General features: G+C 42.4%; 1 protein-coding gene across 2 annotated transcripts in view; it reads right to left on the bottom strand.

The window, feature by feature from the left end:
• Positions 1 to 13,086, bottom strand: part of PPP6R1 (protein phosphatase 6 regulatory subunit 1) — an 84,767-nt gene that overhangs the window by 11,428 nt on the left and 60,253 nt on the right. Inside the window, exons 16-20 of one of the 2 annotated variants that reach the window (XM_077259555.1) lie at positions 10,505 to 10,528; positions 5,220 to 5,277; positions 4,985 to 5,130; positions 3,198 to 3,319; positions 2,719 to 2,881 (exon numbers count right to left, since the gene is read on the bottom strand). In XM_077259555.1, the coding sequence (XP_077115670.1) occupies positions 2,719 to 2,881; positions 3,198 to 3,319; positions 4,985 to 5,130; positions 5,220 to 5,277; positions 10,505 to 10,528 (513 nt within the window). The remainder of the gene's footprint in view (positions 1 to 2,718; positions 2,882 to 3,197; positions 3,320 to 4,984; positions 5,131 to 5,219; positions 5,278 to 10,504; positions 10,529 to 13,086) is intronic. The other variant, XM_077259556.1, reaches the window with a different exon arrangement.

Below are 13,086 nucleotides of genomic sequence, written 5' to 3'. Positions count from 1 at the left end.
CCCCCTTTTATTTTGTTAGCATGTTAGAAGGGTTAAAAGTTTAGCACAATTTGCCATTTGTTCCACGAAATTTATAAACAATTTTTTTTTTTCTCTTTATCTACCAATTCACTTTTGAAATGACCGAGGGGGGCTGATATATTGGAAACCCCCTTTAAATAGAGACGATGTTGAAAACTGGATCCTCACAGTATTCAATACTGCGGTCAGCACATTTATTAACCATTCAGGGGCTTGAGGGGAATTAACGCAAAGTGGAATAAAAAAAAATAAATTACGTTTTAGGCTATGTGCACACGTTCAGGATTTCTTGCAGAAAATTCCTGAGAAAAACCTGAAATTTTCTGCAAGAAATCAGCAAGAAATCTGCATGCGTTTTTGCCACGTTTTTGGTCCGTTTTTTTCTGGACATTTCGCAATGCATTTTATAGTGGGAAATCCGCAAAAAACCCGCAAAATTAATGAACATGCTACATTTTTTACCATGATGCGTTTTTTTCACAGAAAAAAACGCATCATGTGCACACAAATTGCGGAATTCATTCTAAATGATGGGATGCATATTGTATGCTGTTTTTTTGCGGTTTTATAGCGTTTTTATAGCGGAAAAAAACGCAAAAAATCAGCAACGTGTGCACACAGCCTTAGTCCTTAATTTTTCATTTTTAAAAAGGTAAGTGGAAAAAATGGACCCCACAAATGTGAGTGTGGTGTGGAGGAGTGTGGCCAGCATTCATAACCCACTGGATCACATAACATTATAACATTGGGCTGTGAACCCCCCAAAAAACTAAATTTTTGCTACTAAACGTTACTTTAGCCTTAATTTTTCTTCTCACAAGTGGCAATTGGAGAAAATGAGCCCCACAATTTGTTATTCAATTTAACCCAATCAAAGCAAGACCTCGCATGTGATTGGACACCACTATTTAGGAACACGGCATGGAGCACAATTAGACTTCTGGGTGAAATAGACTAGACTCCATGTTCTTGACGTCCTAAAAAAAAGCAGAAACCCCTCACAAGTGACCATATTTTGTAAATGTAAGTAATTCATCTAGGGGTTTAGTGAGAATTTTGGCTCCACAGGTGCTTTCCATGAGAGAAAATTGAAAATGTACCCGTTTAGCGCCCGTATATTGTGCCCAGCTTCTGGAGACACGTACCCCATAAATTGTTAAAGCACCACTCCAGAGTTTTTTTATTGCACCACTGGAGTTGTGCTTTAAATATAATTCCACTGCCTGGTCTCATACTCACCCGATGCCACCTTCATTTTTTCCAGTGTCGCTCTGGTTGGTCTTCGGTGAAAAATCACCTGTCGGCAGCTGTAGTGTTTCCTGGAGCGGCGCGGCGGTCACTTTTCAGTACAAGTCTATGAGAGCCTCATTCTGGCTCTCAGATTTGCATTGAGAAATTGTGACATAATTCTGACTTGACGGACCCAAGTGTGGGTTGGCTTTTTTTGTGGGATGAGTTGAAGCTTTTATTGGTAGCATGTTGGGAGTTCATAACATTTCTGATTATTTTTTAAGGCCACGTTCACATTTATCCTGTGCTTTACACTTAGGTCCGGGTTTTAAATCCCCAAAAATGTGATTCAGACAAGACCTTCAATGAAGCCAATCACTATAACACCAAATTTTGTTTTTGCAGCTTAATATTCTTAATACAACTTATTTTTTTGGCTGACAGAGCCGTATGAGAGCTGTTTTTTTGCAGGGTGACATGGTATCGTTCTGAGGTTTATGTTTAGGAGCTTGGGCAACACCAATGAGGACTTGGACTTTTTCATTTTTGTTTTTATATAAAGTCGGGGGCAAAATATTTTTTGTTTCATGGCTTCGGCTTTTTTTTCTTAATTTATTCCCACTATGAAAGGTGAATATTTTATTGGTCTGATAGACGGCAGTATTACTTTAATGCAGAAGATCAGTGTTACATTGACACTTTACATTTTAGACTTTGCGCATGGCAGGGCTTAAAAGACCACTGTGCTTGGCTCTAGTTTGCCATGGCAACTAACAGAGCCACTTATGAATACGGGGTGATGATGGGGTTTTAGAGAGAGACCCCTCCACCAGAAGTTAGAGGAGTCAGTGTATTGTCAGGTTGTAGTATACAGCCGATACCTGCTGTAGTTTTGCCCGTCTGGTGCCGCTAAACCTATTTCTCAGCTCTGTAAAGACAAAATAAGGCCCTCAATGACCGTCGTAAAAAGACATACTGGGTCATGAAGGGGTTAAACATCCTCACATGATTTAGCTTTCAGATTTACAATATATATATATATTTTTTTTACTTTATCCTCAACTCTGAAACTTTGATTTTACAAGGTTTTTGCACTGTACTGGTAAGAATCTTTCAATGATGCCGCGTGGAATATTATTCTTAGAATATTGTAGTATCTCCATCCTTTAGCGCAAACCAATAACCTACTTCTGTTCCACATGGAGATATATGTTGTAAATGTCTAACTAAAGACATTTGTAGGTCTATGATAAGGCGTTATCCTCCATGCTCGGGTGGTAACCGAGTGACTTTGGCGTGTTCGAATACTATGATCTAGTCCCCGCGGCTGCATGTCTCGCGGCTGTTCGACAAACTCAACACATGCAGGGATCGTCTAACAAACACCTTATCCGAGGACATAACCTTCTTGGCACGACAGAACTTTATTGCTTAGGATAAACAAAAACTGAGAAAATATATAATAACCTTGTTTCTTTACTGAGTTCTGCGAAAACAGCCCAGGCGGCTTCACTACTGTTATTGGGTACGCTCTCTGCCCACGCCGATGACCCAGTATCTACTGATGTTACCGATGGGGACACTGAGGCTTCTGTAGAAGTGGAATCAAATGTTGCTGTCCAAGCAGGTGCTAAAAAGTTGAAAACAAAGTATTATCTACCGATAACTACCATTTGTGTAACAATTCTACCAATATGAGAGGGAACATTAAAGGACAGTCCCATTTATGATCGTTGGGGGATCCAACCTCGAGGTTCTAGCGCCACATCCTTGTCGGTAAAGCTGCAGCAAAGATCCATTTTTTACTACTACATGTCCCAGGAGCATTGGGAAAATTGTCACGGGGATGCAGCACTCCGTTACGGATTGGACGTATCACTTTTAAAGACGGGACTTCCAGTTTATCAAATGCCTTTTTTTCCCCCCCCCGGTGGACAGTCACCCACCTTCTGATGTTTGTGGTGCTGGATCTGTGGTTGAATGATTAGTACTACTAGCACCACCGCCTGAATCTTCCTCCTCTTCATCAGAATCTCGACTGTCTTCACTATCTGTGCTTCCACAGCTCCTAAAAGACAAAAAACAAACAGCCCTCTCGATACTAGATGTAGAAAACATAGAATTCAAAGCAAAAAGCAGAAGAGAGGAGGCAAACGTCACTTTCCTTCCATCACTGGAAATCAAAGAAGGAGATTGAAACGATCAATCTATAGTCTAGACAGAAAATCCTTGGCGGGAATCACTTTCTAAATCAGAGTTTGAGAGTCTCACCGATCGCATCCAAAAATCTATTACCAAACTAGAGGATGAGATCATTACTGCGAAAAACCTCAAGTTTCAACGTGACCTGCGGGATCACTCTATTCAATGGGTTTATAATTGGGGCTAAGATGTTAATTTTTGGTCTGAAGATTCGGAATCCTTTGCTGCAACACAACACTGCATTTCCAATGCCCACCGGATGTATGAAAGATCAGCCATATTATGCCTTGAGGATGTGAATAATACATATTATGCCATTAATGAATCTACTCAACTCAAATTACAAAATGCTTTTTTTATCAAATCCAATCTCGAGTCAATTGTATGGACAGATTCCAAGAAATAATTAAAATTCTACATGACTTCCAAGAACTCGAAGTCTTTGAGATCTAATCTTACTCCAGTCTTATTGGTCTGAATGAAGTCATATCCATGATATTGTCATAAAAATGTCGGACAAGGGGGAGGTTGCAGTTGTGATGGATTCCACCATGTATAAACCTCAAACTATTTCCATTATAATGACCCCTCTACGTCCACCAAACTTACTACAAATCCCTCCAGTAGCTTCTCTAGTGCTGCCATTGAATGAATAAGGAAGGTTTTTCTTTAGGTTACATCATTCAAGTGACACATTTTTTTGTTGTGTTACTACTTACAGCACAGGGGAGTTTCTAGGAGTACAACATATTCATCATCTTTAGCAAGCCTGGTCATGGCATTTTGGGACGAACACTTTTTGTACACGCATAATAATCCATTTTTTTTCAATGTATTCATTGGTATGGTAGATCTATCGATGACGTGTTAATTATCTATTATGGCCAAGCATCCAATAATACAAGAGTCGATCAGTACAATAAGACTAATGAGTACAATGTGAAATTCACTGCAGTCCATCATTCATTCACCATCACTTTTTAGATTTTCAATGCGCGAGTGTCCCAAACCAAGTCATTCTAACTTCCATGTATACAAAACCCATTACTGGAAACACCAGTCTACATGTCACCCTAATCATACTATTAAGTCTATAGCGACACACTACGCTGTCATGGGTTAAAATGCTGCAGGGCACGCAAGGTCCCCCTGCTCACACCAGCACATGTCCAGGCCCATTTGAAGTCTGCCAATGACCATCTGGATGATCCAGATGAGGCATGGAAGAAGGTTATGTGGTCAGATGAGACCAAAATAGAAACTTTTGTTATCAACCCCACTCGCAGTGTTTGGAGGAAGAAGAAGGACAAGTACAACAACTGCAAGAACACCGTCCAAACCGTGAAATATGGTGGGAGAAATATCATTCTTTGGGGGTGCTTTTCTGCAAAGGGCACAGGATGACTACACCATATTGATGGGAGGATGGATGATGTTATATATAGTGAGATTTTAGCCAACAACCTCCTTCCCTCAGTAAGAGCACTGTAGATAGTTATTTTCTGTAACCATATAACACAACGTCCCCTACCTTGTGCCAGTACTCTGCATTGTGCCTGAAGAAAACCGGATCTCTTTCTCCTGCCAGATATCCTCTCCGTCTGAGCCTTCATCTTCATCGTCATCAAACTGCTGAATGCGCTCCTTATAGCAAATCTCAAACAAATTGGAATTTGGCTGTAGTACATGAATAATAATAAAATAATTAAAATAAGATTTTTTTACAAAATAAATACAGGAATAAAGAAAAAAAAACAACAACTTACACTTTCTTCATCTGCATTCAGGGAAAACGTGATGTTGGCGGTTTTATCAAACGGAGCACTAACAAAAAAATAAATACAAAGCATGACAATAGGTCACAATTCTGGGAATCGGTTTCTGCTCATTGTTGGTCACACAATTCACATTTCATAATGCCTTTACATTGAACAAACTAGGTTAAAGAATAGAAATTGGCAGAACGTTGCTACTCTGTCATGCAGTGTCGCTGCTACCATCACCTCCGACATATCCGTGTGATGAGTGAGAGACGCATGTGTCACAGCTACCGCCATGCAAGAAGATACCATCCATATCGTGCAAATGTGACGCCGATTACCTCCCCGCATTGGACTTCCAACAACAAAAGTAAAAGAGAAAGGTCTGCACTATGGAAATGGGTTTATTAAATCACTACACAAAAAAAGGCAGTGCACATATGGGATATAAAGGATAGACACACATTGGGGGGCATTTTTTGTTCTTAAATGTGTACATTTTTTTGCCTTAAAATATTTTTAAGGGACAGTCTGACTTTACCCTGACAGTCACAGAAGTGCAAAGACTGTTTTTAGCCAAAAAGTACAAGCATCAAGTAAAATAAAAAAAAGATGCACCCAAAAAGGTACCCATGTTTTATATAGATATATACATACCGGTATATAATATATATATATATATATATATATATATATATATATATATATATATATATATATATATATATATATATATATATATATATATATATATAATTGTCTAAGGGTTTTTCTGTCTGTCCTGGAAATCCCGCGTCTCTGATTGGTCAAGGCCGCCTGGGCCTCGACCAATCAGCGACGGGCACAGTATCGACGTAGAAATCCCGCGTCTTTGATTGGTCGAGGCCGCCATGCCTCAACCAATCAGCGACGGGTACAGTATCGACGTAGATGTCATAATGGTTTCCATGGCGACGATGTCGTCATAAAGGTTGCCTTGACCAATCAGCGACGGGCACAGTATCGACGTAGATGTCATAATGGTTGCCATGGCGACGATGATGTCATAAAGGTTGCCTTGACCAATCAGCGACGGGCACAGTCTGCCGCGAATTCTGGAATCATCATTGTCCATATACTACGGGGACATGCATATTCTAGAATACCTGATGCGTTAGAATCGGGCTACAATCTAGTATATCTATATATATAATTGTCTAAGGGTTTAATTGTCTGTCTGTCCTGGAAATCCCGCGTCTCTGATTGGTCGATGCCGCCAGGCCTCGACCAATCAGCGACGGGCATTGTTCTCCACTGCTGTCAAGTGCCGCCATTGTGTTGTCTAAGGGTCTAATTGTCTGTCTCGGAAATCCCGCCTTGCTGATTGGTCGAGGCCAGCCGGCCTCGACCAATCAGCGACGGGCACAGTCTGCCGCGAATTCTGGAATCATCATTGTCCTCCACTGCTGTCAAGTGCCGCCATTGTGTAGGGTGTGTGCCTTCGTGGCTGCGCAATGTACCACGTGGGCTGCGCAATGTACTGCGTGGCTGTGCAATATACTGCGTTGGCTGTGCAATATACTACGCATACATATTCTAGAATACCCGATGCGTTACCCGCACTCCATTAACGCTGCTATTAACCCTGTGTGACCAAATTTTTACTATTGATGCTGCCTATGCAACATCAATAGTAAAAAGAACTAATGTTAAAAATAATATAAAAAATAAAAAATTATTATATACTCACCTTCCGCCGCCTTTCCCGCTCCTCGCGACGCTCCGGTGACCGCTCCATGCAAGCGGCAGGTTCCGGCGCTAAGGATGGTATGCAACAAGGACCTGCCATGACGTCATGGTCATGTGACCGCGAAGTCATCACGGGTCCTGCGAGAAGGACCTGCCATGACGTCACGGTCATGTGACCGCGACGTCATCACAGGTCCTGCGCTCATACCAACCCTGGGAGCGGAAGCTGCCGCGTGCACCGCACACAGGGCCAGGACTTCAAGGGGCCTTCGGAAGGTGAGTATATGTTTATCTTTTATTTTAAGTCTGTATACTAAGTGGCTCTGTGCTGTATACTCCGTCGCTGTGCAATATACTACGTGACTGGGCAATATACTACATAGCTGGGCAATATACTACGTGACTGGGCAATATACTACGTGGCTGGGCAATATACTACGTGGCTGGGCAATATACTACGTGACTTGGCAATATACTACGTGACTGGGCAATATACTACGTGGCTGGGCAATATACTACGTGGCTGGGCAATATACTACGTGGCTGGGCAATATACTACGTGGACATGCATATTCTAGAATACCCAATGCGATAGAATCGGGCCACCATCTAGTGTATATGTATATATACAGGGTACTTCCGTTTTTCTGTCTGTCTTTCTTTCTGTCAGTCACGGATATTCATTGGTCGCGGCCTCTGTCTGTCATGGAATCCAAGTCGCTGATTGGTCTCGCCAGCTGCCTGTCATGGCTGCCGCGACCAATCAGCGACGGCCACAGTCTGATTAGTCCCTCCCTACTCCCCTACAGTCAGTGGCTGGCGCCCGCTCCATACTCCCCGCAGTCACCGCTCACACAGGGTTAATGCCAGCGGTAACGGACCGTGTTATGCTGCGGGTAACTCACTCCGTTACCGCCGCTATTAACCCTGTGTGACCATGTTTTTACTATTGATGCTGCCTATGCAGCATCAATAGTAAAAACATCTAATGTTAAAAATAATAAAGAAAATAAAAAATCATTATATACTCACCATCCGCCTCCTTTCCCACTCCTCGCGACGCTCCATGCAAGCGGCAGGTTCCGGTGGCAAGGATGGTCTGCGAGAAGGACCTGCCATGACGTCAGGGTCATGTGACCGCGAAGTCATCACAGGTCCTGCGAGCCTGCACGAGAAGGACCTGCCATGACGTAACAGTCATGTGACCGCAACGTCATCACACCCTGGGACCGGAAGCTGCCGCCTGCACCGCACACAGGCGACAGAACTACTACAAGGCGCCCTCGGAAGGTGAGTATATGTTTATTTTTTAACCTGTGACATACGTGGCTGTGCAATATACTACGTAGCTGGGCAATATACTACATGGCTGGCCAATATACTACGTGGCTGGGCAATATACTACGTGGCTCTGTGCTGTATACTACGTCGCTGTGCAATATACTACGTGGCTCTGTGCTGTATACTACGTCACTGGGCAATATACTACGTGGGCTGTGCAGTATACTACGTAGGCTGTGCAATATACTACGTGGACATGCATATTCTAGAATACCCGATGCGTTAGAATCGGGCCACTATCTATCTATCTATCTATCTATCTATATATATATATACACACACACACATACATATACATACATACAGACACATACATATATGGGTATTCAGACCCTTGGCTCAGTATTGAGTAGAAGCACCTTTTGAGCTAGGACAGCCATGAATCTTCTTTGGAATGATGCAACACGTTTTTCATCCCTGGATTTGGGGATCCTCTGCCATTCTTCCTTGCAGATCCTCTCCAGTTCCGTCAGGTGGGATGGTGAACGTTTGTGGACAGCCATTTTCAGGTCTCTCCAGATATTCTCAATTGGGTTTAGGTCAGGGCTCTGGCTGGGCCAGTCAAGAATGGTCACAGAGTTGTTCTGAAGCCACTCCTTTGATATTTTAGCTGTGTGCTTAGGGTCATTGTCTTGTTGGAAGGTGAACCTTCGGCCAAGTCTGAGGTCCAGAGCACTCTGGAAGAGGTTTTCATCCAGGATATCTCTGTACTTGGCCGCAATCGTGTTTCCTTCAATGACAACCAGTCCTCCAGTCCCTGCAGCTGAACCCCCCCCCAGCATGATGCCGCCACCACCATGTTTCACTGATGGGATTGTATTGGGCAGGTGATGAGCAGTGCCCGGTTTTCTCCACATATACCGCTTAGAATTATCACCAAAAAGTTCTATCTTTATCTCATCAGACCAGAGGATCTTATTTCTCATAGTCTGGGAGTCCTTCATGTGTTTTTTAGCAAACTCTATGCGGGCTTTCATATGTCTTGCACTGAGGAGAGGCTTTCATCGGGCCACTCTGCCATAAAGGCCCGACTGGTGGAGGGCTGCAGTTGACTTTGTGGAACTTTCTCCCATCTCCCTACTGCATCTCTGGAGCTCAGCCACAGTGCTCTTGGGGTTCATCTTTACCTCTCTCACCAAGGCTCTACTCCCACGATTGCTCAGTTTGGCTGGACGGCCAGGTCTAGGAAGACTTCTGGTGGTCCCAAACTTCTTCCATTTAAGGATTATGGAGGCCACTGTGCTCTTAGGAACATTGAGTACTGCAGAAATTCTGTTGTAACCTAGGCCAGATCTGTGCCTTGCCACAACTCTGTCTCTGAGCTCCTTGGCCAGTTCCTTTGACCTCATGATTCTCATTGGGTCTGACATGCACTGTGAGCTGTGAAGTTTTATATAGACAGCTGTGCGCCTTTCCAAATCAAGTCCTATCAGTTTAATTAAACACAGCTGGATTCCAATGAAGGAGTAAAACCATCTCAAGGAGGACCACATGGAAATGGACAGCATGTGACTTAAATATGAGTGTCTGAGCAAAGGGTCTGAATACTTATAACCATGTGATATTTCAGATTTTCTTTTTTAATAAATTTGCAAAAATTTCTACATTTGTCTTTTGCTCAATCAAGATGGGGTGCAGAGTGTACATTAATGAGAAAAAAATGAACTTTTTTGAATTTACCAAACGGCTGCAATGAAACAAAGAGTGAAAAATTTAATGGGGTCTGAATACATACCGGACAGTGTGTGTGTGTGTGTGTGTGTGTGTGTGTGTGTGTGTGTGTGTGTGTGTGTGTGTGTGTGTGTGTGTGTGTGTGTGTGTGTGTTTTGTGTATATACAATACATACACACAATTATTTTCGTCCATTAATGCATGTGACAGAACATTGTATTTTTTTTTTTAATGGGTAACTGTTGGGAGCAACTTTTTTTTTTTAACTAGATGCAAAAAAAATTATATTATATATTATATATAATTTTTATTTCTAAAAAGTATTGTACCGCTCTTTGCATGCGGAGAAAGAAATGTTGTTGGAAGGTCCATGAATGCTTTTATAGGTAAAACACAAGTGGAAATGTGAATGTAGTGGGCCGTCTGAAGCCAAACATCACACAACAAATGAATGCTTGCCATAACAAAACAAAAAAATTCCATAAGTTGGAGGCTGAAGGGTACATGTCACCGTGTAATGCCCTACCATAACTGTGTAAGCATGTTTTACCTCTTCAGCTGTCGAAAGTGAGCACTGCAAGTTAGAGAAAGAGAAAGAAACAAGCAAAACACATCAAACTAAAAGTGGAAGGAGGAGAAAAAGGTGGCAAAGCAAATCAACGACAGAGGCAACGGGTCAATGACAAAAAGAAAACTAGCACTAAAGTGAGAAGTGCAATGTAGGCAGTCATTCAAGTGCAACACAAACCTCTAACAAAAACAGTAAAAGGACAGTGACTTCAGATATTGATTACATGCTGCTTTAACGAGGATACTCAGATTATTATGAAAGGCCCTTAGTTGGACTAATTGGAGATATCTATACAGATCAGTGTTACCCTTGGGGTAAAATCATTCATAGTCAATATATGGAGTCCTGATAATGGGGAAAATGTGACCTAACACACACAACTGGTGTCCCTCCAAGATGGCGTATAGGGGAAACAAGGCAAGATCTGAAAAAGAGAAAAAAATTTAGCTTCCAAAAACTTACAAATTTTTTAAGGATAAAAGGAAAAGTCCAGTCCAATCCAATAAATTACATAGTGAAGAGTAGCAAGCAACGCGTTTCGAACAATGGTATGTTCTTTCTCAAAGCACATTGTTCGAAACGTGTTGCTTGCTACTCTTCACTATGTAATTTACTGGACTGGACTTTGCCTTTTATCCTGAATAAATTTGTAAGTTTTTGGAAGCTGGATTTTTTTCTCTTTATTGGATTACTTGCTCACGTGATGACTACACGATATCCGTGCTTCCCCATAACACATGCCGACAGGTGAGCTGGTATATATTTTTTTCTTTTTTCTGCTACAAGATCTAAAAAGGCTCAATGTTTTATAGGATGGATTTGCCGCAGCCTGTTAGGTCCTGACTTCACCCCTTTAACGTAGAGAGAGGTGATGTCTACTATAAAATCCACATTTTACATAAAGATTCACAGCAAAACTCTTAGCTGGATTTACACCAGAAAAATCCATCTTTGTACGCAGACAAACTATGGAATCTGCTCAATGCACAGAGCAATGTAAAGCTGAATGTGCTATGTAAGGCCGCACGTTACAGCCACAGGTCTGATCTGATAGTGGCCAGCGCAACATAATCAAGGGCAATTTGGCTAATCCATCACTTGAAAAAGGAGATTTTTGTGTACTCACCGTAAAATCCTTTTCTCCGAGCCAATCATTGGGGGACACAGGACCATGGGTGTTATGCTGCTGCCACTAGGAGGACACTAAGTAAACACAGAAAGAATAGCTCCTCCCCTGCAGTATACACCCTCCTGCTGGCTCTCAGTGAACAGTTCGGTAACAAAGCAGTAGAAGCTTAATATTTAACAAGGATGAACTATGTCAAAAACCAGGTTAACTCAACAAAAACCAAAGCCAATAGGCTATCAGGGTGGGTGCTGTGTCCCCCAATGATTGGCTCGGAGAAAAGGATTTTACGGTGAGTACACAAAAATCTCCTTTTCTCCTACGCCTCATTGGGGGACACAGGACCATGGGACGTCCTAAAGCAGTCCCTGGGTGGTAAACAATTAACTGCAATTGCTACTTGCACCCACAAGTTACAGATGCGGCACAGCCCCCTGCAGAATTCGCCTGCCGACGGTCGCATCTGCCGAGGCTTGAGAGTGAATGTGTTAATGCTTTGTAAAGGTATGCAGGCTGGACCAAGTCGCAGCCTTACAAACTTGTGCTGCCGAAGCTTGGTGCCGGATGGCCCAAGACGCACCCATTGACTGAGTGGAGTGAGCCTTAATCCCTGCTGGGACAGGAAGACCTCTGACTCGGTAGGACTCTTGAATAGCCGAACGGATCCATTTGGCTATTGTCGCCTTGGAAGCGGGAAACCCTTTCCTTGGTCCTTCCGGGAGCACGAATAGGGCAGCTGACCTGCGGAAAGACGCTGTCCGCGAGATGTACAGTCATGGCCAAAAGTATTCACACCCCTGCAATTCTGTCAGACAATACTCAGTTTCTTCCTGAAAATGATTGCAATCACAAATTATTTGGTATTATTATCTTCATTTAATTTGTCTTAAATGAAAAAAAACACAAAAAGAATTGTTCTAAAGCCAAATTGGATATAATTCCACACCAAACATAAAAAAGGGGGTGGACAAAAGTATTGGCACTGTTCGAAAAATCATGTGATGCTTCTCTAATTTGTGTAATTAACAACACATGTAACTTACCTGTGGCATCTAACAGGTGTTGGCAATAAATAAATCACACTTGCAGCCAGTTGACATGGATTAAAGTTGACTCAACCTCTGTCCTATGTCCTTGTGTGTACCACATTGAGCATGGAGAAAAGAAAGAAGACCAAAGAACTGTCTGAGGACTTGAGAAACCAAATTGTGAGGAAGCATGAGCAATCTCAAGGCTACAAGTCCATCTCCAAAGACCTGAATGTTCCTGTGTCTACCGTGCGCAGTGTCATCAAGAAGTTTAAAGCCCATGGCACTGTGGCTAACCTCCCTAGATGTGGACGGAAAAGAAAAATTGACATGAGATTTCAACACAAGATTGTGCGGATGTTGGATAAAGAACCTCGACTAACATCCAAACAAGTTCAAGCTGCCCT

This window comes from Ranitomeya variabilis, chromosome 4 (assembly GCF_051348905.1).
Source record: "Ranitomeya variabilis isolate aRanVar5 chromosome 4, aRanVar5.hap1, whole genome shotgun sequence".
Lineage (NCBI taxonomy): Eukaryota > Metazoa > Chordata > Amphibia > Anura > Dendrobatidae > Ranitomeya > Ranitomeya variabilis.
Note: the sequence above shows the minus strand (reverse complement) of the source record. Positions and strands in the feature narration are given on the sequence as shown.